At 31.0% G+C, this 23,732-nt stretch overlaps 1 protein-coding gene and 2 long non-coding RNA genes across 6 annotated transcripts; 2 read left to right on the top strand and 1 right to left on the bottom strand.

Annotated features, from left to right (window-relative positions):
- Positions 1–47: 47 nt before the first annotated feature.
- LOC124426451 (probable methylmalonate-semialdehyde dehydrogenase [acylating], mitochondrial) lies at positions 48–6,143 on the bottom strand. Of its 4 annotated transcripts, none has more exons than XM_046968152.1 (8): positions 5,951–6,143; positions 4,754–4,826; positions 4,244–4,443; positions 3,112–3,190; positions 2,401–2,768; positions 1,242–1,670; positions 672–950; positions 48–595 (listed from the first exon to the last, which is right to left on the bottom strand). In XM_046968152.1, the coding sequence occupies exons 1-8, from the start codon at positions 5,981–5,983 to the stop codon at positions 494–496; spliced, it is 1,563 nt and encodes a 520-aa protein (XP_046824108.1). In that variant the 5' UTR covers positions 5,984–6,143; the 3' UTR covers positions 48–493. The 4 variants fall into 4 exon arrangements, with proteins under 4 accessions (XP_046824108.1, XP_046824111.1, XP_046824109.1 ...); XM_046968155.1 differs by having other exon boundaries at positions 4,754–4,809; positions 5,951–6,141; XM_046968153.1 differs by lacking the exon at positions 5,951–6,143 and adding an exon at positions 5,173–5,201 and having other exon boundaries at positions 4,754–4,809.
- Positions 6,144–12,159: 6,016 nt separating this feature from the next.
- Positions 12,160–13,786, top strand: LOC124426526. Its single transcript, XR_006942761.1, has 3 exons — positions 12,160–12,618; positions 12,702–12,771; positions 13,171–13,786. It is a non-coding gene; the product is annotated as an uncharacterized LOC124426526 (long non-coding RNA).
- Positions 13,787–13,791: 5 nt separating this feature from the next.
- On the top strand, positions 13,792–17,681 carry LOC124426525. The gene is made up of 3 exons (XR_006942760.1): positions 13,792–15,522; positions 17,079–17,225; positions 17,406–17,681. It is a non-coding gene; the product is annotated as an uncharacterized LOC124426525 (long non-coding RNA).
- Positions 17,682–23,732: the final 6,051 nt, after the last annotated feature.

The following is a 23,732-nucleotide window of genomic DNA, read 5'->3' on the forward strand; positions in this document are numbered from 1 at the left end:
AAGAGAGAGAGAGAGAGAGAGAGAGAGAGAGAGAAACAGTTTCTTTGACTTACTATTTTTTTTATTTTATTTTTTATTGTAATTTAACGTTACAAAACTATAATTTCTGTACAATAAAAAAAAAGAAGATTTTAACGATTATATTTTTCCCAATAGTTTTCTCTCCGATTTAAATTACAAGAGATCATTAAATGATAAGATAAACCGTAATTTTATAATCTTCTCTTCGATAAAAAAATATATCTATGGTATATTATAATAAAATAGTATTGTAGATGATATTTAAAGATAGCAGGATGAGTTTCATGACATACAGGTACGTAATCGATATCGGTCGAATATCTCTTATCGTATATAAAATCTTTTATAAAGTAAAAATTGTAGGAACTATGAATGATTTTAATTCCTTGGAAGACTCAATTAAGCGTAGAATTAAAAAAAAAAAAAAAAAAAAAAAAAAAAACTTTGTTTTCATCAAAGTGACGATCTATTTTTATTGCATCGTAGGCATTGCTGTTGACGAGGCGATATTGCTCGCGTCTCCTGATCGCCATAATTGCGTTATCGTCTTCGTTTGTGTGTAGAAATTGAAAGCCTAAAAACATAATTGTCGATTATTTCATTGAAATCATAAAGAGTGCATGACATACATTATAAATCAATTATCTTACGTATTTTCCGTAGAAATGATTGTCTCCGAGAAAGGATCCTTTATTACCGGTGAAACTAAACATGGGCAATGGAACAGGAATAGGAACGTTCACGCCAACTTGACCAGCTTCAATTCTATCAACGAACTTTCTTGCGGTTGCACCATTATTAGTAAATACGGCAGTACCATTGCCATAAGGATTTTTATTGATAATATCGATGGCTTCGTCCAAAGTATCGGCGAACATGCAGGAAAGAACTGGTCCAAAGATCTCTTCCGTATAACATTTCATAGATGACTGTGAACAAGAGATAAACGAAATGATACAATAATGAAATGAGAGAAAACTTTATTTTTTATTATATATGAGGATCAATTTAAATGTTAACAGGTAGACGTTTAAAAGTTATTAAGTAAATTTTTGTCACGATTATATTTAAACGTTTTCCTTTAATAAATTATTCAACTTCATGCTAAATACAGCTAAATAATATAACCACGAAATATATATAACAAACATACGTTATGATTTAACGAACGTATTAATAGATAAAACGAAAATGATAAGGATATCAGGATCAAGATATACCTTGACATCAGTTAAAATGGTTGGCCCAATAAAATTTCCACGTTCATATCCTGGAACAACGATTCCTCTTCCGTCGAGAGGAAGACCAACACCTTCTTTCACACCGGATTCGATTAAATTACATATCCTTTGTTTCGATTGCGGCGATATAACCGGTCCAAGGTCTGTACCGGGTACGTGTCCGGCATTGACCTTTAACCTCTTGGCAGCCTCAACCAACTCCCCTATCCATTCCTTCGATTTACCAACGAAAATTGCCACGGACAAAGCCATACACCTTTGACCGGCTGCACCGAACGCCGCGCCAGTTATTTGCGAAATTGTTTTATTTTTATTTGCATCCGGTAGCACCACACAATGATTTTTTGCTCCCATATTACATTGCACACGTTTACCATGCGCACTACTCTGTTTGTATATGTATTTACCCTAAAATGTGAATCGTTAATAGAGTGATCATGTGCTAAACAATTTTATAATTTTATTTATATTCATCGAATGCTAATAATATTTAGAACATTTCTCGCTTTAAGGTCACATTTAACATTTATTTATTTCGCAAGCTCAAGAAATTTTATAAATTATTCAAAATATAATAAAAAAGAAAAGAAAAAAAAGAAGAGATCAGATCAATCCTCTGCGATCCAATTTTTTGTTTATACAAAAATAATGTAATGCAAAAAAGTTTTGATATTACTAGTACAATTACACTATACTATGTATAAGAGATATACTTTAAAAAATAAAAAATAAAAAATAAAAAAGTTAAAAAAAAATAAATAAATAAAAACTTCGGATATGAAGTAATAATTCATTTTGTTTCGATGAAACGACATCAAAATATAGAAGAAGAAAAAAAGATAGATATATCCACAAATATGTATTATCAAAATTACACAATGTTCTAAAGAATTGATTATTGCATTTATTAGAAATTATCTTTTATATGATTAAAATAATAAAATTAAAAATAGATAATATTATACGTAAGGCCCCATAGTAAGCTTTGAATGTTCATTCAACAAATTATTATGAATTTTTTAAACTGTATATACAACTGAACGATAGAAAAAAAAATGAAATTAATTGTTACAAAAAAAAAGTTATTAAAAAAAGGATCATAATTAACATTCAGTATATCTCTTGTATATTTACGTACTGCTTGATCCGAGCCGACAAATGATACAGCCTTGATATTTGGATGTTCGCAGATGAAGTCGACCGCAGCATGTTGGCCATGAATGACATTTAAAAGACCTGGTGGGGCACCTGCTTCCGTAAAGAGATCAGCAAGGATCATCGAAGCTCCTGGTACACGTTCTGAAGGTTTTAAGATTGTCGTGTTGCCACAGGCAACGGATACTGGAAACGACCAAAGTGGGATCATAGCAGGAAAATTGAACGGACATATGGAAGCCGTCACGCCAAGAGAAATTTTATAAGAAATTATATCCATGTCCGTGGCAATATTAGGCGTTGATTCACCCATTTGTAATATTGGAATTGACGTGCAAGCATCTACGACCTCTGTAAATAAATTTATAATTTTTTAATTAATTATTAATGAATAATCTTATTCGTAATCGAATATAATGAAATATCCTATTAACAAACGAAAAGTTATGTTTTAATTCACATAACTTTATTTGTCTTATTTATATATTTTCTATAAAAATATAGAAATATTTATTTCAATATTCTAATATTTTAATATTTCTAATATTTCTAATATTTAATATCTCTGTAACGTTTAATATCTAATATTAAAATATTATATTATTATCCTTATATAATCGACTTTTATGGATCATTAATCTTTTTGTTATTTTAATAGTTTAAGTTAAATTTAATTTTTATTTAACGAACTTACGAAGACCACGAAGAATGTCACCTTCGGCGTCAAGCGTAGTCTTGCCATTTTCCTTCACCATATTTTCCGCTATTTCTTTCTATAAATGATCGTGAAAAATAAATCATCATGTCGACGAATAAGATCGAAATTCTTAATTTATCCGTTGATTTATCACGATGTATTTATATGTCGATTAATTTATTAATTATAATCGTTATCGGTCGGAGTAAAAAATTTTCATTTCTATCATTACTATTATCGCATAGAGTGTGTCTTGAAAGTCATGAATCAAACGAAAGAAGGTGATAGTGGAGCTAATTTCTAATAAAAAAAAAGGTCGTTTCAAATTTATAACAATTTTTATAATTAATTTCTGCTTTACTATTAATAATAAAAAAAAAATAAAAAAATGTAAAAGAACCGATTACGTTTTATGACTTTTTTTTTTTTTTTTTTAATAATCTACTCAAAAATATTCGAATATTAGAATAAATTTTACAAAGTTAGCCCTAGATTTGTCACAAAATCAATAAAATAAGATATGAGTTATAAAAACGTTTGTATGCGACAAGAAAAATAAAAAATTTCATTCATTTTTTATATATAAAAAAAAAAAAAAAAAAAAAAAAAATCTTTACCCTAAATAATGTCGTCTCTAATGTTAATAATTGGTACAGTCGACAAAAATTCTGCTTGACTTATGTCAGAGGTCTAAGAAACAAAAATGCGTATGTTTGAAAACGATTAGGAATTGGATAATTATAAATAAGTATTTTCTTTTTTTTGTTACAAATGATTTGCCCTATCATTTCCACTTTCGTTTGTCGATTCATGATTTTCTGATACCCCGTACATATTATACAGGGTAAATATTATATATATATATATATATATATATATATATATATATATATATATTATATGAAAGGTATTTATATAAATATATAAACAAATACATATATATATATTATATCTACAGGGTGTTTATATAAAAAAATAAATAAATAAAAATATATATATAGAGAGAGGGAGAGAGAGAGAGAGATAGAGATAGAGAAAGAGAGAGAGAGAGAGAGAGAGAGAGAGAGAGACAGAGAGAGAGAGAGAGAGAGAGAGAGAGAGAGAGAGAGAGAGAGAAATATGAACGAACCGAGTGCTCTCGTATAAGAGCCTGATACTTGAGCATTAAATTTTGCCTAGTGAGTACGCTAGTGTTCCGCCACTTCTCATAAGCGTTTTTCGCACTCTCAACGGCTCTTTCCATTTCTTCCTTCGTACATTTTGGAGTACGGCAGATAAGTTCGTTCGTAGCGGGATCATGTACATCCGTGAATTCCGTCGCTTTGGATTCTGCAAAAAAAAAAGGATGAAGAAGAAGAAGAAGAAAAAAGGAAAGAAAAAAAATGATCGCGCATTTTTTCTTATGTCGATAAGAAAGATTCCTGTATAAACGTTATAATGACCGAAGGAACTTTTGATTTTCGACTACAGTTGTACAATGTTCGATGGAATATCATTTATTATTATTGATTGGAAATAATTAAAAATAAATTCAATCAATTTAATTATTTCGTACGGATTTGGAAATTCGTATATAAGTGAATTAGATTCGATAAAAGATTGACAATGAAATAAATTAACATTTAATTAAAATAATTACCAACGAATTGTCCGTCGATGTACATTTTAACAGTTGGTGGACTTGAACCGTATAACCTTGAAATATATCGTGCCTGAAATATTATTTATCTCGTTTTTTTTTCGTATGAACTATAACAATAAACATTCGAATATCTCTTTCGACGATTAAACAATGTTATTCGATGCTCTCTCATTATGCGATAAAATGTCTCTATTACGTTTTTCATACGATCTGTTAATTATGTTCTCTTGATATAATAATGATAATCTTTATTGACTAAAGACGATGACAATAATGTCATTAATAACTCGACCGAATCAGTCTATTGTATTATAAAAAAAAGAAAAAAAATATTTCTACCTTTATTCTAAAATATATTCATTTTATAAGATTCATTATCGAAATAATATAAAATTTAACACGTATAACCTCATTACCTTGTAATTTGCATTTTATTAGATCAAACGATACTTTTTGTAAGAATCAGCTGTTTGAATTTTTTTAAGAGAATAAAAGAAAGAAAGAAAGAAAAAGGAAAAATAAAAAATACAATAGAAAGAAAGAAATCAATGTACTCATTATTTTAATTGACATAAATCGAAAGAGATTTTTTATCATCACGCAAAAACTTTATTTAAAATTATATTGCAATAAACCGATGAAATGATATTGGCCGACGTCATCAATGAGTTAAATACACAACTCTATAATGGAGCCAATTGAGTTCACACACAACTTCAAGGATTGCTGTCATTGTTTTACGAGTATTAAGATCATTGATTAGAAACGTAAGGTGTATCTGCACTTAACGAAAACAAAAGAAAAACAAAAGAGAAAAAAGAAAATATTATGAAATAAAAAATCGAACGAATTGAAAAATGTGAACTACTTTCTATATCTGGGACATTATAACAGACGATAAGATTCTTTTTTTGGCTTTGGTATAAACAAAACAACAAGATAAACTATAAGATATAACACTGATTTTACGATGATCATTATCTATTTCTATATTTTCATTCAGAACAATCTGATTGCTTTTTTTTCTTTTCTTTTTATCAATTAAAATTTACAATAGAATTCGTTCATTTAATTTTTTTTTATCGAGTACGTGCACGTGTCGTTTTTGATCGTTCGTTCTTTTGTTGGATCTTTTCGTTCTTTCTTCGTTTTTTTTCTCTTTTTTTTTCTTTTTTTTTTTTCTTACGTTCCTACCTCGCACTTAATAATCCTCGTTAGAAGCGCCATATTTTATTCGCGAGACAGTTCATACGTTGCAACGAAAACTGCTCATACAGAACTGAACGGAACCCACACAAAACACTGACGGAGACGTTCCTTAGCTTCGTCGCAATCGAATTGACGAGATCGATGTTTTCAGAATGATTAGTTAATTCTCATGTTTACAATATGGCCACCTCCTATCTAAACTACTATTAAACGAACACATCATTCTATCTTTCTATTTACGATCGATGTTTCTCATGCGAGACTCACCTAAACTCGAAACTCGAGTCGAATTTCGATAATCGTTGTTTTTTCTTTCTTTATATACATTATCGCATCCATTTGTTTATGTGTTTTTGATCGTGAAGAAAACTATATATTAAATATTTATTACATCACGAATTACTCGAAGAATAAAATAATAATGGTTTAATTACTTGATACAACTACTCGCGTTCCTACGTTAAGAGTACGATATATTTCAGTTTATCTGTCGATAAAAATAAAAATCTTTGAAAGATTATAGAATATAATTATGAAAGTAGAGTGATCGTAATTACGGAATGATAAATTAATAATTAATTAATGCCAGATTAGAAGTTAAAATTGTATTTAACTATTATCATTCGTTGTTTATAACAACGGGTAGATGTCGCTAGTATGATAATTTTTTCAAAATACTTAACAGAACTCTTCATTACCGAGCGACGGTAATTACCGACGGTCAGTAACATATTATTTTGTAAAAACCATTTATATCTTCATTTATTTTTTCATAACAATTTACAACTTTTAAAGAATATCTAAGATTGAAGGTATTTAATTAATGTTATTTTTAATAGAAATATATATATATATATATACATATATATTCCGTCTTAACATTCTTACGCGAAAAATAACGATAATGAACAATACAAGGACAGGGATAAAAGAACAAACAAACACACAAACAAATAAAAAATAAAAGAAAAGAACAAAAGCACAAAAAATAAAGATGGATAAGGCAGCTGAGTCAGCAAATGTCAAATGCGAAAACTTTCGCGAGATTTCTTTTTTATTCTTCCTTTTCCTTTTCTTTTTTTTTTTTTTTCAAGATTAAAGCGAGCGAGCAATAAAGAGACTGGACACTGTCAAGAGTCTCGTGCTTTTCTACGTGGGCGGAAAATCATGGCACGACGACGGACACCATGAGTCGGCGTACTCCTTCTCGCTCTTATCTTTATCTCTTTTTCTCTCTCTCTCTCTCTCTATCTCTTTCTCTCTGTCTGTCTCTCTTTCTCTCATAAACACAGGCATACATACATACATACGTACGTACGCACGACATGCAAAACGCGTATCTGGGACTCGCGAGCTTTTGCGCACTAGATTCGCCGCGAACCATCGAAGCATGGTTTTATGCCCACGACTTGATCAAGTCCACTTGAAAATTGCATCCTGTATTCGTATTCGGTTTGTACAATAGTTTTCCCTCGGTAAACTATTCTACATATATATATATATATACACACGTATATATATATATATATACACATGCGTGTCTTTATATAAATAAAAATAAAATCCATCGTTTTATTATACGTTAATATAATACATACATACATATATACATATATACATATAGTGTGACTCAGAAAAATATGATATCATATTTTTTCTCAAAGTAACAAGTTCAACTTCTTTTTCTGTGAAGGAACGAATAAATCTATAGATAAATTTTACTCTGAAATACATATGACAACAGTTTCTAAGTAAATGAATTTCGAAGTATAATCTACAATAAAATACAAATTCAGTTTCGTTTGAATTCAATTTCGTGTTGAACGATTAAAATCGTTGTGTATCGTTTATCTCCGTGCAGTAGTAAAATTTTTGTTCAATGTTACGTCGAACATTTTCCAGTATGTCCGATTTTAATCTGACAATATTTTTCGATCATCAAACACTGTCGGAGTTCTTCTATGTAAATCGGTTGAAACATTTAGATTTTCTTGGAAACCATTGAGTTAAGATTAAAAAAAGTAGAAAAAAATTAAAAAGTAAAAAATAAAAAGAAGTAACCATTGTAAAGAGTATTAAAAGATCTTAATAATGATATGCCACTTGACCTTTGTTGGCACTTAAGATTTTTGAGAAGACTGTCACCCCTCTTAAGGGGTTAGCCCAAAGCATATGAATTTATGACAATGACGTGTGTTCCTCGGAAACAAGATTGACCTCTTTCAATTTTTTCTTTTTCGAAAAAAATCACTTGATTTCATAATAATAATCCTGGAGGACATTTTTCGGGACACGTCTATATAGGATATTCATATTTGGGATAACTCAAATATATATAAAATATAAAAAAAGTATAATATAATACAAATACATATAAATATACGTATGTATATATACTTTTATATAAATGGAGAAAGAAATAACGTATATATTGTGTTAGTAGATCATATAAGTAGATCATATAGTATATTTTATAGTACCATACATATTAAATTAAGTATGCCATCTAATCGCAATTTTAAGATCTACAATTAATTTTAACGAACTCAAGCAGCCTTCAAAGATCCTACGATCGTTTTTTATGAGTCACTCTATGTACATACATATCTATGTAACGTACTTACATACATTGTACAGGTCGCTGACTCGGCAAGCTCGTCGATGACGGAAGTCGTCTCGGTGGAACGTTAAAAGGTCGTCATTTTTAAACAATACTGAAACCCCCATCTCTTGTTAATTCATTCGTTCTTATCAAACAAAATAACAAAATACAGATATATGTATATTATATATATATATATTTAGAAAGGATAGAAAAAAAAGAAAAAGAAAAAAAAATTCTGTATATACACACGTTACAATGGACTGACAAATAATTTCGAAAGGAATAATTCCCAAATCATCAAATGACTTTCGACGTTTCTCAAGCATCGAGAACGATCAAAATGATTGTGTTATCGTCGTTTGTATGACCAAGAACTATCGTGTAAAGTATTTTGTAACAATTCGCTTTTGTGTGTGCTCGGCTTGAATATTAAATTTGTCGAAGCGTCAAATCAACTAGATAGTCCGCGAATTAAATGACCTCTCTTTCCCTATCCCCACCCTACCCCTATTTCTTTTCTTCCACATTACCCTCTCCTCTTGCACCCCCTTGATTCCTTTTCTCTTTCAACATATCGGAATTATTCTAGCGCCCGTTCTCTATCCTATAAATAATTGAATTCAATCGAATTCAACGATACTCATCTATGTAATATGCGTAATAAAATACGTGATAAATATTTTAAATAATTTTCCAAGTAATATAATGAATTTAATGAAAGAGATTAAAATTCAATTTCTAATTACATATGGATGAAATGATGATGAGATAAAGAGATAAAGATATAAAGATAGAGATAGCGATAAAAAGAGAGAGGGAGAGAGAGAAAAGAAAGGAAAAAAAAGAACTTTCATCGTAATACCTACCAGCTAATCATATAAAAGTCATCTAACTGATCTTACGATCGTAACGACTTTTTTATTATTTGCAAAGAGAAGAAAAAAAAGAAAAGAAAAGAAAGAAAAAAAAAATGTCAGCTCGCGGCGATCCTTGAAGCTAGAAGATTAACGCGATATATATCTTTAGAAATAGTTTCCCTTCCGTTTAATAAATGTCTGCGCGTGTGCGTAACGCGCGTGTGCATGTGAGAGAGAAAGAGAAAGAGAAAGAGAGAAAGAGAGAGAGAGAGAGAGAGAGAAATAGAGAGAGAGAAAAAGAGAGAGAGAGGGAAAGAAAGAGATAGAGAAAGAATGAGAGTATGGGCGACGCCCACACCTGTTCATAGAAGAAAAAAAAATAGAAAAGTAAAGAAGAAAAGAGAAGAAGAAACGAGCTATGAAGAAACCTGATTTCAGAGACGAATCCAAAGCGTATCTAACGCTTTAAAAGATAGGAACGCTTTGAAGAAGGAAGTGAGAAGAATGTAGGAACGTAGGAACATAAGAACGAATGAACGAATGAACGAACGAATGGAACGAAGGTTGAACGAAGGGAAATCGAAACGAAATGCAAAACTCTTTCGTACTCGTTATTCACCTTCGGTTCCGGCACGTACGTTATTCCATATGGAGACACGTGAAAGTTCGATTAGCCGGATTGAATCGGTTCCTGGACTCTAAACTTTGAAACGATTTACAAATCGAATCAGTAACACGACACCCAACTGACGAACCCTACCTTTGGATAGTTTCGGTTTTTTGCAAATTTACAATACAATTAAATATATTTATTATTTATCACGTATAACATTGTTTCGTTTTAATAATTATTCGATCAATCGATATTTTATTTATTTTTATTTCTTTTCTTTCTCTTTCTTTTTCTTTTTCTTTTTTTAAAATTTTTATTATTATTATTATTATTATTATTATTATTATTATTATTATTATTATTATTATTGTTATTATTAAATATGTATTTGCTTTTTATATCTGAACAATTCACTTTGGATAATAGTTTCTAAATTTTCTAAAACTAACTTATATATCGTCATTTTATATATAAAGAATTATACACATACATTATTTGTCTTTTATTTTATTTCTTTTTTATCTTCGATCAAATATTTGTTTTTGTATTTAGATTCATTTCTTAAAATTATATGTAATGTCATTTTATATATGTATAAAGAATTATACGTACATCATTCGTCTTTTTTTTGTCATTTTGTCATTCTTTTTTTTTTTTTTATTCTTTATCTTCAATCAAATATTTGCTTTTGTATTTTAGGAATTCGCTTTAGATTTATATTTTGAAATTACATTTAAAGTCATTTTATGTATAAAGAACTATACCTAAATTATTCGTCTTTTATTTATTCTTTCTTTCTTTTTTTTTTTTAATCTTCGATTAAATATTTGGTATTGTATCTAAAGAATTCGCTTTAGATTCATTTTCGATACTTACATAAGTCATTTTGTATTTAAAGAATTGTAAATATATTACTTGTCCTTTTCTTTTCGAATAATAATTTTTTCATTCGCATTTGAAAATCATCAATTTAAATTCACTTCTAATTCATTTTCTTTTACTTTTACAAGTGAATCGTATTACATTTGTATTTATTTTATTTTTTTTTTTCTATTTAAATTAAATATTTTTTCTTTCGTTATTTAACAAATTCACTATTTGAATTCATTTTCTATATCCACATATAGTAGATTATATACGATTTGTCTCTTTTCTTTTCTTTCTTTTTCTTTTTCTTTTTTTTATATGTTAATAAATATTTCTTGTTTCTATTTGAAAAGATCAATTCATAATATTCTCTTTTAATTCATTTTCTATATTGGTATAGATATTTTTTTATATATAAACCGTATTTGATTTTCTCTTTCCCTCTCTCTCTCTCTCTCTCTCTCCCCCCTCCCTCTCTCCCTTCAGAGACAATAATTTATTTCATATTTCAAAAAATTCGTCATAAATTTGCTTGAAATTAATTTTCTCTACCGACACATAATACTTTCTATCATGGATTATATACCATTTGTCTCCTATTTCTTCTTTAATAATCATTTCGTCTTTTTATTCGAAAAGTTCAATTCAAATTCCCATCCAATTCATTTTCCATATCAGCATAAATTATTTTCTATTACAAATGACATTTCGATTTGTATTTCTTATTTTTTCGTTTCTTTTTTCTTTCTTTCTTTCTTTTTCGTTTGAGAGACATCACATTTATTTAATATTTAAAGAAAAAAAAAAAAAAAAAAAAATTCATCCATAAATTACGTACGAATTAATTACCTACATACTCAAAGTATACTAAGGTTCCTGTCACGGGATCACATACAATTTGTCAACATTTTTTTCTTTCGTTCTTTCTTATTTTCTCTCTTTCTTCCTTATTAAATCAACAATTTCTCCTATACTCAAAAAATTCACTTTAGATTACGTTTTAAACGAATTTTCTATACTCTTATGTATTAAGCTTAGTATAACGAATCGTATGCGGGGGTTGAACTTGAAATAGAATTTTCTTCATTAACTTTAACGTCATTTTCTTCTACACTGCAAAAGGACTTCATAAAGAAACACGAAAATTGCTCAAAGAGAAGAGAAGAGAAGAGTGAAGAAGTCAAGAGTAAGAGAAGCGAAGAGAAGAGAGTATGAAAGAGTGGCAGGAGAAGAGAATGAAGAAGGAAAGAGGAAAGAGGGATGGGAATGGACGAGGAGGAAGGAGAGGAGGAGAGGGAGAGAGAAGCCGAGACATCGCGAACGTTCTCGCGTAATACCGGCTTAATATTCCGGCCGACGAAACGACCCGATTACGAAAGCATGTTGCAAGATACCTGGTAATTCGATAATAACGTACGTGGCTTTACGTACTTACTTATATGCACGTACACATACAGATGGAGATAGGCATACACAGATAAACTCATAAATGAGTGAACGTGTAATAAGAACGACAGAACGTTGACGGAATCACCTCGAAGAACTTTCGAAATTCGAATCCGAGGTTTTCTCACATTGACGAGCCACCTCGTCCGAAGGATAATCCGTGATGAAGATTACGTGATCGATCAATAATAAACGTTATAATATTGAAAAAAAAAAAAAAATATATATATATATATATATGTATATACTTTTTTTATTTCAATACGTAAGTAATGAAATATTATGTGTAATGGTTTTTGAAAATCGAAGAAAAAATTAAAGAGGTCGTTCGCTCGTACGTTTCTTCAGATTTCGTGGACATCGGAGTTTACATCGGAGATGCTTCAGATTTTTGGCGGTTATCCAAATAAAATGAGAGGTATAAGTGCTCCACTATATTCATCTTTATATACATTTATATATATATATATTTTTTTTTATAGTGATATGGTGATTCAATCTATCGAAATGTAGAAATATTTTCTATTTAAACATTTATATATATATATATATATATATATATATATAAATTTTACATATATAAATATATAAAAAAAAAATGATTTCCATATGAAATGTTCGATGTAATAATTAACAAAGTTATTATTCATATGATATATATATATATATGTTGGTATCACTTGTTTCGTTTCAATGTAAACGAATACGAGGTTATTCGAAATCGTATAAGTTAGAGAACGGATGGTGAAAATCGTTATTGAATTCTTTTCTCTTTTTTCATTATTTTTTTTTTATTATTTTTTTCCCCTTCATATAGGATGAAAGGAAGACAGAGATACACGGAAGGAATAACAGAGGATAGACGATTCTTGATCGTTCTCCAAAAGGTAAACGAGCCGCGAGGTCGCGTTCCTCTTGCTCCGTTCTCCGGTCGTCGTGATGACCTTGAGGCTCGTTTCCCTGTTCCGCATTCTAAAAATATTTACCCGCTCGAAGGGTTTGCGCTACGATGGACGCCCGAGATCATCGTTTCTTTTTTTTCTATTATTCCTTGTATTTCTCTTTCTCTCTATCTCTCTCTCTCTCGCTCTCGCTCTTTCTTTCACTTTTTCTTATTTTCTTTCGATATCAATAAGTTTCAATAAGAGATTTCGCATTATCAAAGACAACTTAGATACAACGTAATTTTATTTCAACATATACATATTAATTCGATTTAAATAAAGAATAATGAAATAAATCATAATGAATTTTATTATTAAACCTATTCGACGATTATTCCGATATATTAGAAAGAGTTATATCTCATATAACTATGTACCCTATAAATAATAAAAAGAAAAGAATATAATGAGGAGAAAGTTATGTATAAAATTAATCGTATTCTTATAATAAAAGAATTTATAATTAATTCTTAAATTAGGGATAGAGGGAGGGAGGGAAACGCATAATGAAATATTAAGTAGAAATTTTGTCTAACTAATCGTTGAAAAAAAAAGTTGAAAGTTGTTTTTCGACTGATCGTTAAATCTAACGTCTTTAATAGTAGTCGTATTCTTATTTATTCTTATTATATTATTTCGTTTCTTCGCAGCGAGCACATAGTAATATTAACAATGATTCACAGCTGGAATCTTAATGGGTTTTTCTAAAGGGTATGATTATTTACAATTTACCACCCATTTTATACGTCGGCCAATTGAGCTTGTGCTGATTGTAGAAAGAGAGAGAAAAACGAAGAGAGAGAGAGAAAGAGAGAGAGAGAAAGAGAGAGAGAGAGAGAGAGAGAGAGAGAGGAAAAAAAAGAAAAAAAGAATGAAAAAAGGAAAAGAGAGAGAGAAAAAAGGAAAGAATACTTGGACAAAAACAAGACTAATTATTCGAGCAAATAAGAACGATTCACACTTTCCCGCGCTACGTTGCAAGTAACGCACACATTTGTAGAACGTATTAACGTCCGCTACCTCTTGGTCGAGGTTAACCTTAAGATCGCCTGCCGAGAAACGCACGATGAAGATGTAAGTAAAAACTCTCGCCGATCGCTTCTCGTATCTTCGTGGAAGGTCAACCGGTTTATACCCTCGGACGACCCTGGACGGACGTCGTGGCGGGAATTTTTGAATTCTCGCGACTCCTTGATTTTCCCCAATCGTTTCTTTCATTTTCTTTTTATTTTATTTTTCTTCCTTTTTTTTCTTTTCTTTTTTTTCTTTTTTTTATTTCTTTTTCACAAGTACGAACGAACGAACGTCCTCGAATCACTTCGAAAAGAATCGTTCGACTTTGATCCTATAAAATAGATGTCGATGTGATTTTTTTTAAATTGTTTTTCTTCCTTTTTTTGTTCTTTTTTTTATTATTAAATCCCATTGATATATATCAGAAATATATGGCAAATCATCAGACGTGCATGCATTGACGATAGAAATAATTTTTTTAAATTCTCCGTTTACGGGCACTAAGACAAATGTAATTAACATCAGAAACGTCAGGATTGCGTTTTATTATATCACGCGGTTCGTTCAATTCAACCAGATTTTCCGATCGTTAATGGAAGACGTCCTCCCTTTATTATCGTTGCCTACTTTAAGAAGAATCTCCTAGCAGAATCGTCGACCGTTACCGGCTATCCGTACATTTCCGCGTAGCGTGTTTGTCGGTTTCGATAAGAAGGAGAGAAAAAGAGAGAAAGAGAGAGAAAGAGAGAGAAAGAGAGAGAGAGAGAGAGAGAGAGAGAGAGAAATACATATACATATACATAGGTAGAAAGTATATAGGTATATACGGAATACCGTTGGTGAAACCGAAGTGCTCGTCACGCTCGATCGGATCTTAAAAAAAAGTGGGCTTGAAAAGCAAAATCTCAGCAGACCTTCCCCCACTGTGTACTATGTACAGTGACTAACTTTAAAAGTGAATGTTAACGAGTATGAATCGTTACTTACAATCGTTTCTCCCACTCTCTCTCTCTCTCTCTCTCTCTCTTTCTCTCTCTCTCTCTTTCTCTCTCTCTCTCTCTCTCCCCTTTTGTCACGCGAATAGATTAGATTTTGGCGGATCTTTATGAGCCAATACAGTTTAGAGAAGACAACAGTTCCGAGTCTCAGAGAGACGAGTGCGTTTGGATGTAACCGAGTCGAGATCCGGTGGCGACGAGATGGTAGAAAAGGTAAAGATAGCGCATTCGCGCGCGCGCGCGAGCGCGACATAGGGAGAGAGAGAGAGAGAGAGAGAGAGAGAGAGAGAGAGAGAGAGAAAGAGACAGAGAGAGAAAGAGAGAGAGAGAGAGAGATACAAAGCGGAATGGTGAAAGAGAAAAAGATGAAGAGAGAGAGAGAGAGAGAGAGAGAGAGATGACTGGAATATGCAGGAGTAAGAAAGATAGAGAAAGACGGTGAGAGAATGGAGCTCGAGAATGCGTGAGAGAGAGAGAGAGAAAGAGAGAAAGAGAGGCGAGTCAAATGTTAGCGAGTGCACGCCGATGGAACGTCTTTAAGCCAAGGAGGGACTTATATAAGAAAGCAAGATGGCAACCGGTTGTCCCTGAGCTCCACGACCACGCCATGTCGATTTGCCTTTATTTCGCGCATTTTTATCTATTTTTCGTACGCGCCAAAAAAGTCAAGTCGGTAACCAGTTCGCCGGAATGGCGCATATGGGTCGTTCTCGGTTTGCTATTGCCCATGATTTTTCTCTTCCCCCCTCCACCTCACTTCTTCTCTCTCTCTCTCTCTTTCTCTTTCTCTTTCTTTCTCTCTCTATCCCTTTCTCCCTCTCTTTCCCTTCTCACAACCATTCAACCACCCACCCACCCAATGGACAAATATATTTGTAAACTCTTATCCGTACTTTCGTCTACCGTGTCAACTCTTCGAACAACCCTCCATCCCTCCATCCCATCAAACTCTCCCATCCTTCTGCTCTTTGTCCCTCAAAAAAGAAAGGGAAAAAAGAAAAGATAAAAGAAAAAAAAAATCTTTCGAACAAACCACGAAACACCGCGACTTTTCTTTCGATTGGAATTCCAATAAATCGTGTAGCATTTGTATTTTTCTTTTCATTAAAAGGAATAAGCGATAGAACGTGTTCAATGACCGATGAAAGTCGTTATCCGATAAGTATCACCGATCGTAAAGGTTTACGAACTATGTATCCGTCGATAAGATAAATCTTGATAAAACTATTGTTTACGTATTTTGAAGTTTATAAATGGCAAAGGCATTGTAACGAAATTCTAATGAACATTTTGGAAAAATGAAAGAGTACCGTTCCGCGCGATTCCTTTTTCTGAAATTATTACATTCGTCATTGATTTATCATTGATTTCCCAAACTCTACTTATATTTTCTCCTTCTTTTTCTCTTCTCTCTCTCTCTCTCTCTCTCTCTCTCTCTCTCTCGCTCTCGCTCTCGCTCTCTTTCTCTCTATCTTTCTCTTTCTCTTATTTTACCTTTTCACGCTACATTGGAAACGCGCATAAGTTTCAAATAGGCACACAGCTGAGCTCGTTAAGCTCGAATGAACGAAACTATATTGACGAACGAACGAACAAATGAACGAACGCATTTAACGAGTATCGAATGTGCGATTGTAATTTTCGTACGACGCCTATCGGACTCAGGATCCCGATGACGTAATATTCAAACAACCTCTGTGTCTGCCTCTCTCTCTCTCTCTCTCTCTCTCTTTTTCTCTCTAGCTCCTTTTTTCTTCTCTTTTAACTAGCTACGGTGCTCGGCTGCCATACGCTCGTCGTTTGCTCATCGTGTTTGTTCACATGTGACGACGACGACGACGACGACGACGACGACGACGACGACCAAGAGTACACGGCATATCATCGTCGTCGAACAGAGAAGAATTGCAGCAAACGTATGCTACTCCCTAAATTCTATCAAAACGATAAACTTACTTTGTTTATATCGAAACATCAATGTTATCGATCTTCGAACGTTTGATAAGTATACATATATGTATATATATATATATATATAATTGAGTATAATTACGTACATATAATTTTAATATATAAATTAAATTTTTATATAAAAGATAACGACAAATTTACGCGAAAACGATGATGGCGTAATCACTTCAGGACACGTAAAAGAAAACGAACAGGACTTAGTCTCCCATCCCTTATCTTCATCTCTATCCACCAAACAACAATATAATTTTTTATCGAGTATAAGCGTAATAAATATTTTCATTCTGATGATATCTGATTGACTGATATATAATCTAATTTTTATTTCCACATTTGCGTTATTTCTCATCTCATCATTTACACGGAACACTCGTGGAGTTGATTTTTTTTTTTTTTTTTTTTTTCTTAATCTATTTACACTAAGGAGGATGCTTGGAAAAGAAATATTTCTAATGCCTCAAACAGTCCTTTCAAAGTCTCAAGTCGCCATATTGATTAGTTAGCATTTGTATTAATTGCGATTGATAGTATAATATCTTTTAAACGTAATCGTTCGTTAATCGTTTTAATTGGATGGAATTAATTATTTAATCATTAATTATTAATGATATTTTTATAATCAATAACTAACAATGAAGATTATATCTAATATAATTGTATTATTTTATTTTTATTAACATTTAAAAATTAATCATAGCGATGAGTTTAATGAAAATGATTCTATGAGATAGGTCGTGAATGATTCTATGTTATAATAAAACAATACAATAATACAATATATCTATGGAGTAATTAATCAATGATTAATGAATAAAATCAATTTAATATTTCCATGGAAATAGTTTGTAAATGAGAGTCAAGGAGTAATTTACGAAGGATCATGTCAATTATCGAAATTCATAAATCAATGAATTACTTCGTAAACATTTAAAACTCCAAAATCATCGAATGAATGTTTTATTAGAAAATAGAATTATTTACGTATATTCCATAAGAGATATTTATCAATCGTAGTTCTAGCTTTGATTCATATGCAAATATGACGATAAAAAAACGATAAGAACAAATGGATATACACAGATAGATATAGTAAACGAATATTAATTTAACGACGATTACAAATGAAAATTATTTATCGTTAATTCGACTAATGAAATTACATAAATAGTTTTAACGTTAATTATCAATCGATAATAAAATATATTAATTGAAATCTTTAATCGTTAAATATATGAAATATTACCGCGAGATAATTTAAGAACTATCGATCTTATCAATGATAATCTACAATAGATACCTACGTGGCTATACTTTTTCATAATGATAACATGTTCTATCTTCGCAATACTTCATCCAATGTATATGTATATATATATATATATATATATATATATATATATATATATATATATATATATATATATCATTCTCGATCCATCGAATAAGATAATTCCGTGAAGGATGATAGTGCTCAATTACGATACAAATATCACAAAATATTATTATCAAACTCATTCTTTATCGTGCTAGTAATTGGGCATCAATTAAAGATTCATGAGCTTAATCTTAGCCCGATCTTTTATGAAGAAGACTTCGCAGACAATTTTTTTTTGAAATTTAACATAATTCTTATTTTTTTCTCACTCTTCCTGTTTCTCTCGCCTTCGTCAAAGCGGCAACAAACACTTCGATAAAAATATTTTTCTAAGGCGTTCGCACGACGTTCACACGAATAAAGTTTATTATGTCACGTAAGAGACCATACGAGGATATCGATGTATATTATTAAAAGTATGAAATTGTTCGGTGCAAAAAAAAAAGAAAAGAAAAGAAAAAAAAAGAATAAAAAAAGAAAAGAAGAAAAAGAATTATAATAATAGTGGAATGAATATAATTAATACTAACGTTGATTGAAAGAAAATTTCTTTTACAAAAAAAAAGAAAGAAAAAAAAAAGAAGAAAACCATCTCACGATGTATTTTTTATGTATCTATCCGTAAATATTTCTTTTACAAATAAACAAATATCGCGTATCTCTTTCCGTTCATAAATCTCGATCGAAACGAAATTTTTACTAAAGAAAAAAAGGGACATAAAAAAAAGGGGAGAGAGAAAGAGAGAGAGAGAGAGAGAGAGAGAAACAGACAGAAGAAAAGAATCATTACATTTGTAGAAAAACAAATTCTTTTTCGAAATTGAATACCAAAGAACTTTATTCGAAACGTTTGATCCCGTATTATTCGAGTATTAAAGATGTCTTTCATGGATGGCCGCGAAGTGGTCTATTTTTTTATAACACACAGAGAAGAACAATCGAAACAACGACGGAGGAAGTCAATGGCATCCGGGAGAGAACTGAATTATGAGTACGGTGGGCTCGATCGTTGCTGCCAAATTTCTTCCGGCGATATATACGCCCTCGCTAATTTTAGTGTCTCTCTCTCTTTCTCTCTCTCTCCCTCCCTTTCTCTCTGTCTTTCTCTCTCTCTCTCTTCCTTTCTCATTCTCACTTTCTCTCTCTCTCTCTCTCTCTCTCTCTCATTTCGAATGATACTCGATGCCAAGGATGAAGTAAGAGAGATAGAGAAAGAGAAAGAGAAAGAGAAAGAAAAAGAGAGAGAGAGAAAAAAAGAGAGAAGACGAGGGATGTTCGAACTTACGGAGGGGTGACACGAAGAAGAGAGTCTACATCGAGCCAAGTATCTTCCCCTCTCTCAAGCCCTTCGCTGATCACGAAACTCTCTTCGTGCCTTTTCGAATGTCCACGATCATTCTCCTCCGCTGGCACGGAGGGGTCGACGACCTTGTTTGAAACCAGAGAGAGAGAGAGAGAGAGAGAGAGAGAGAGAGAGAGAGAGAGAGAAAGAGCGACAGACAGAGAAAGAGTAAGATGGTACCGAGTGGGTGGTGAGTTTCTGATAAATATGTACATTCACATTTAACCCTCCATCAATGACACTTTTTACATGCCTTTACAAATAAAGATGAAACTAACTATTATATATATATATATATATATATATATATATATATATATATATATATATATATGTATATATATATGTATATATAGATTTCAAGTTTTATTCTGACTTGATGTTGATATGAGATAAAGTTGAAGATAAAAAATGTAGAAGAAAAAAAATATTAATAATAAAAAAATGTAACTTAGACCGCCTTTTTCGTGTACTTATAAAAGCGAACGAATAAATTATATGCTGACTTTGATTTTTTTCTTTCTCTCTCTATCTCTGTCTATTCGTTTAAGAAGAAAAATAAAAGGAGGAAAATTCTTGACCGATATCAAAGCGGTACGATTCGTTTTATCGAATCTGTACATCATATAGTTGAAACTTAAGATCTCAAGATCGAGAGTCTTCGGATAGAGTATAAATTAAAATCGGTTAGCAACAATCAATATCTCGCAAACTCGAGTCGTTCGATCGGCTCGTTGCACAGCCTTGCATGAAGCCGATAAGATTGCGAAGTGAAACGGAACTCGCAGTTTAAAAGAAGGAGACAGAAAGAGAGAAAGAGAGACAGAGAGAGAGAGAGAGAGAGAGAGAGGGAAAGACAGTGAGAGAGAGAGAGAGAGAAAGAGAGAAAGATAAAAAGAGAGAGAAAGAAAGAGAAAGAGAAAGAGAAAGAGAAAGAGAGAGAGAGAGAAAGAGAGAGAGAAAGAGAAAGAGAAAGAGAGAGAGAGAGAGAGAGAGAGAGAGAATGTATGTCCGCATATGCATTCGAAAGAGAACGCAAGTTTTGCGCCCAGTTCGCAACCCAGTCCTTTGTGTTTGACTATGTATATATCGACACGAACGACATTCCACACGCGAGCTGATTTTTCTTTGACGCGCAAACGTCGTCGATCTTACCGGATACGAAACGCTAAAGACGACTCTTTCTATCTGTTTCTCTCTTTTTCTCTATCTCTCGCTTACTTCCCCTCTCTCTCTCTCTATCTCTCACTCTCATTCTATCTCGTTTTCTTCTCTCGTTCGTTCTCACTTTTATTTATTTGTTATTACACATTAGATTCTCTTTCATAATACATATATATATATATATATATATATATATATATGTATATATATATGTATATGTATATATATATATATATATATATATATATGTATATATATATGTATATGTATATATATATATATGTATATATATATGTATATGTATATATATATGTATATATATATGTATGTATATATATATATATTTCCTAACGTTGTATTCGACATCGATCCTTTATATATATATATATATATATATATATATATATATATATATATATATATATATATATATATATATTTCTTATTCTTTCTTTCTTTTTTTTTCTCTTTTTTCGATTCGGTGATCCGTTTTATTATAATTTTTTATCACGAATATTTTAGACAATCCAGTCAAATGTAAATTTTCAGTTATCTTAGAATTTCTTTTTCTTTCTTTTCTTTATTATATAGGATTTATAACCAAAGAGATAAATTTTATATGAATATGTAAAAATCATTAACATGTCAATGTTAATGATTTTTACATATTCATATAAAATAAAAATTATTTTACGAATGTTAAAACATAAAAAAAAGAAAATTACTTAATACCTACAATTGGATATTCAAATTGTGTGCTGATAATATATCTTCTTTTTTTTTTTTTTTTAACAGACTAAACCTTGATCTTTTCGGTATATTCGTTGATTTTAATTAACAGCTAGCTACCTTATATGCAGATATGTACTTACACGTTCGTATTAAAAACAAACGAAAATATTTCAATCGTTAAATGTAATGAGGATCATCGATGGCTAGCATTCGATTTTCCAGACTTAATTTAAAATATTTTGTTATATTTAAAATATTAAAAGCATATTCTCTCTCTCTCTCTCTCTCTCTGTCTCTATCTATCTATCTATTTATCTATCTATCTACCTATCTCTATTTAATAAGAATAAAATCTAATATAAAAAATATACAACGACGTATAACAAGAATTATTTCGTATCTTTTACATGAGAGAAATTTATCGATTAAGTTATCATGTACAAAGTATACCGATTTGTGCAAAATTAGTTAAGCAGTCAAATTAAATTAGGTCACCCCCTATATACCGTGTTATATGATCCCCTTTTTTACCATGTTATATGAATTTATGTTATAGGAGTATCTATTGAAAATTGACAATCCTTTTTTTTTTCTTTTTTCTTTTGCTTTCGTTTGGATTGACAGAAGAAGTGAAGTGGGAGTAGGGGTAGGGAAAAGAGGGATAAGAGGTTCGTTTGTACAGACAAACGTGATACCGAATGATCTCATGAATATTCCGTTTATATCCCATTGATTTGAAAGTACTATCTCCTACCATATGATTTTCTTATTAGCGTTGCCACGATATCAAAAGTGCGCTTATGTACGTATATACGTATGTACGTGTATGTATGTGTGTGTATGTAATAGAATTACTTTGATATAATTGGTATACACGTGTGCAAATATATACAATGAGAACGATAGCGAACCGATCGAGAAAAGATTTTAAAGTCTTCGATGTTGTCTTTTACTTTCCTTTTTGTTTCTTTAACCTTAATGAATGTAAATCGTCAGGAATAAGAAAAAAAAATTTTTTTAATTTCTTTCTCTCTCGTGACGAAAGAATGAAGAAAGAAAAAAGAAAAAATTAATTTTTTTCTCAATCATACTACGAATCCTACTATTTTTTTTTTTTTTTTATAAAATCCAATTAACACAGTCAAAGCTATTTATCTTCATCTAATTATAAACGATAAAATTTGATTTTGAATGTTAGTATAAATAAAGAAATAAAGAAAAAAAAAGATCTCGTAGAATTCTCCATTGACAAATTAAATGGTTAATTAACTTAAGTGAAACGTTATTCGTATTGGTTCTTTTAAAGATTCCAAGTCGTTCAAACTTACTAAGTTTCCTTTTCTTTTATTTCCATTAATTGGATCCACGTCGAGCTCCATCCATCGAGGAAAGAAAAGAGGAAGTCGTTTCAACCAGCTTTGTCTACTTGCTCTTTCTTTCTTTCTTTTTTTTCTCTCTCTCTTTCTCTATGTCGTGGACTTTACGATGAAGAAAAAAAAGGAGTGACGTTTAGCCGCAGGGAGTGCACTGCACTTCCTGTCTGGCTCTTCCTGATCGAGCGTATAAATAATACAACGTATGTACTGTAGTTGCAATCTCGTTACTCTTTCTCTCTTTCTCTCTTTCTCTGTCTACTTCTTTTTTTCTTTTATCAACGTTAAAAATTTAATTCATCAATTTGAAGACTTATTTATATGATCTAAAATCTAAATCTAAAGCCTATTATTTCCTCCTTTTGTCCTTTTTTTCATAATGTACAAATCACTAATTGTTTTCTTTTCGTTTTGTTTGGAAAAGAAAAAGAAAGAATCTCGTATTCCTTTGAATTGTTCACCGTTC

Source organism: Vespa crabro, chromosome 9, assembly GCF_910589235.1.
Source record: "Vespa crabro chromosome 9, iyVesCrab1.2, whole genome shotgun sequence".
Taxonomy (NCBI): Eukaryota; Metazoa; Arthropoda; class Insecta; order Hymenoptera; family Vespidae; genus Vespa; species Vespa crabro.

Bases quoted from the DNA above. Each gene is read 5' to 3' on its own strand.
- LOC124426451 (XM_046968152.1), bottom strand. From the start codon at position 5,983: ATGGCGCTTCTAACGAGGATTATTAAGTGCGAG. The intron at 1,671-2,400 runs GTACGTAAATAT...TTCACATTTTAG, and splicing joins TTGTCGGCTCGGATCAAGCA to GGTAAATACATATACAAACA. The intron at 596-671 runs GTAAGATAATTG...TTATGTTTTTAG, and splicing joins ATCATTTCTACGGAAAATAC to GCTTTCAATTTCTACACACA.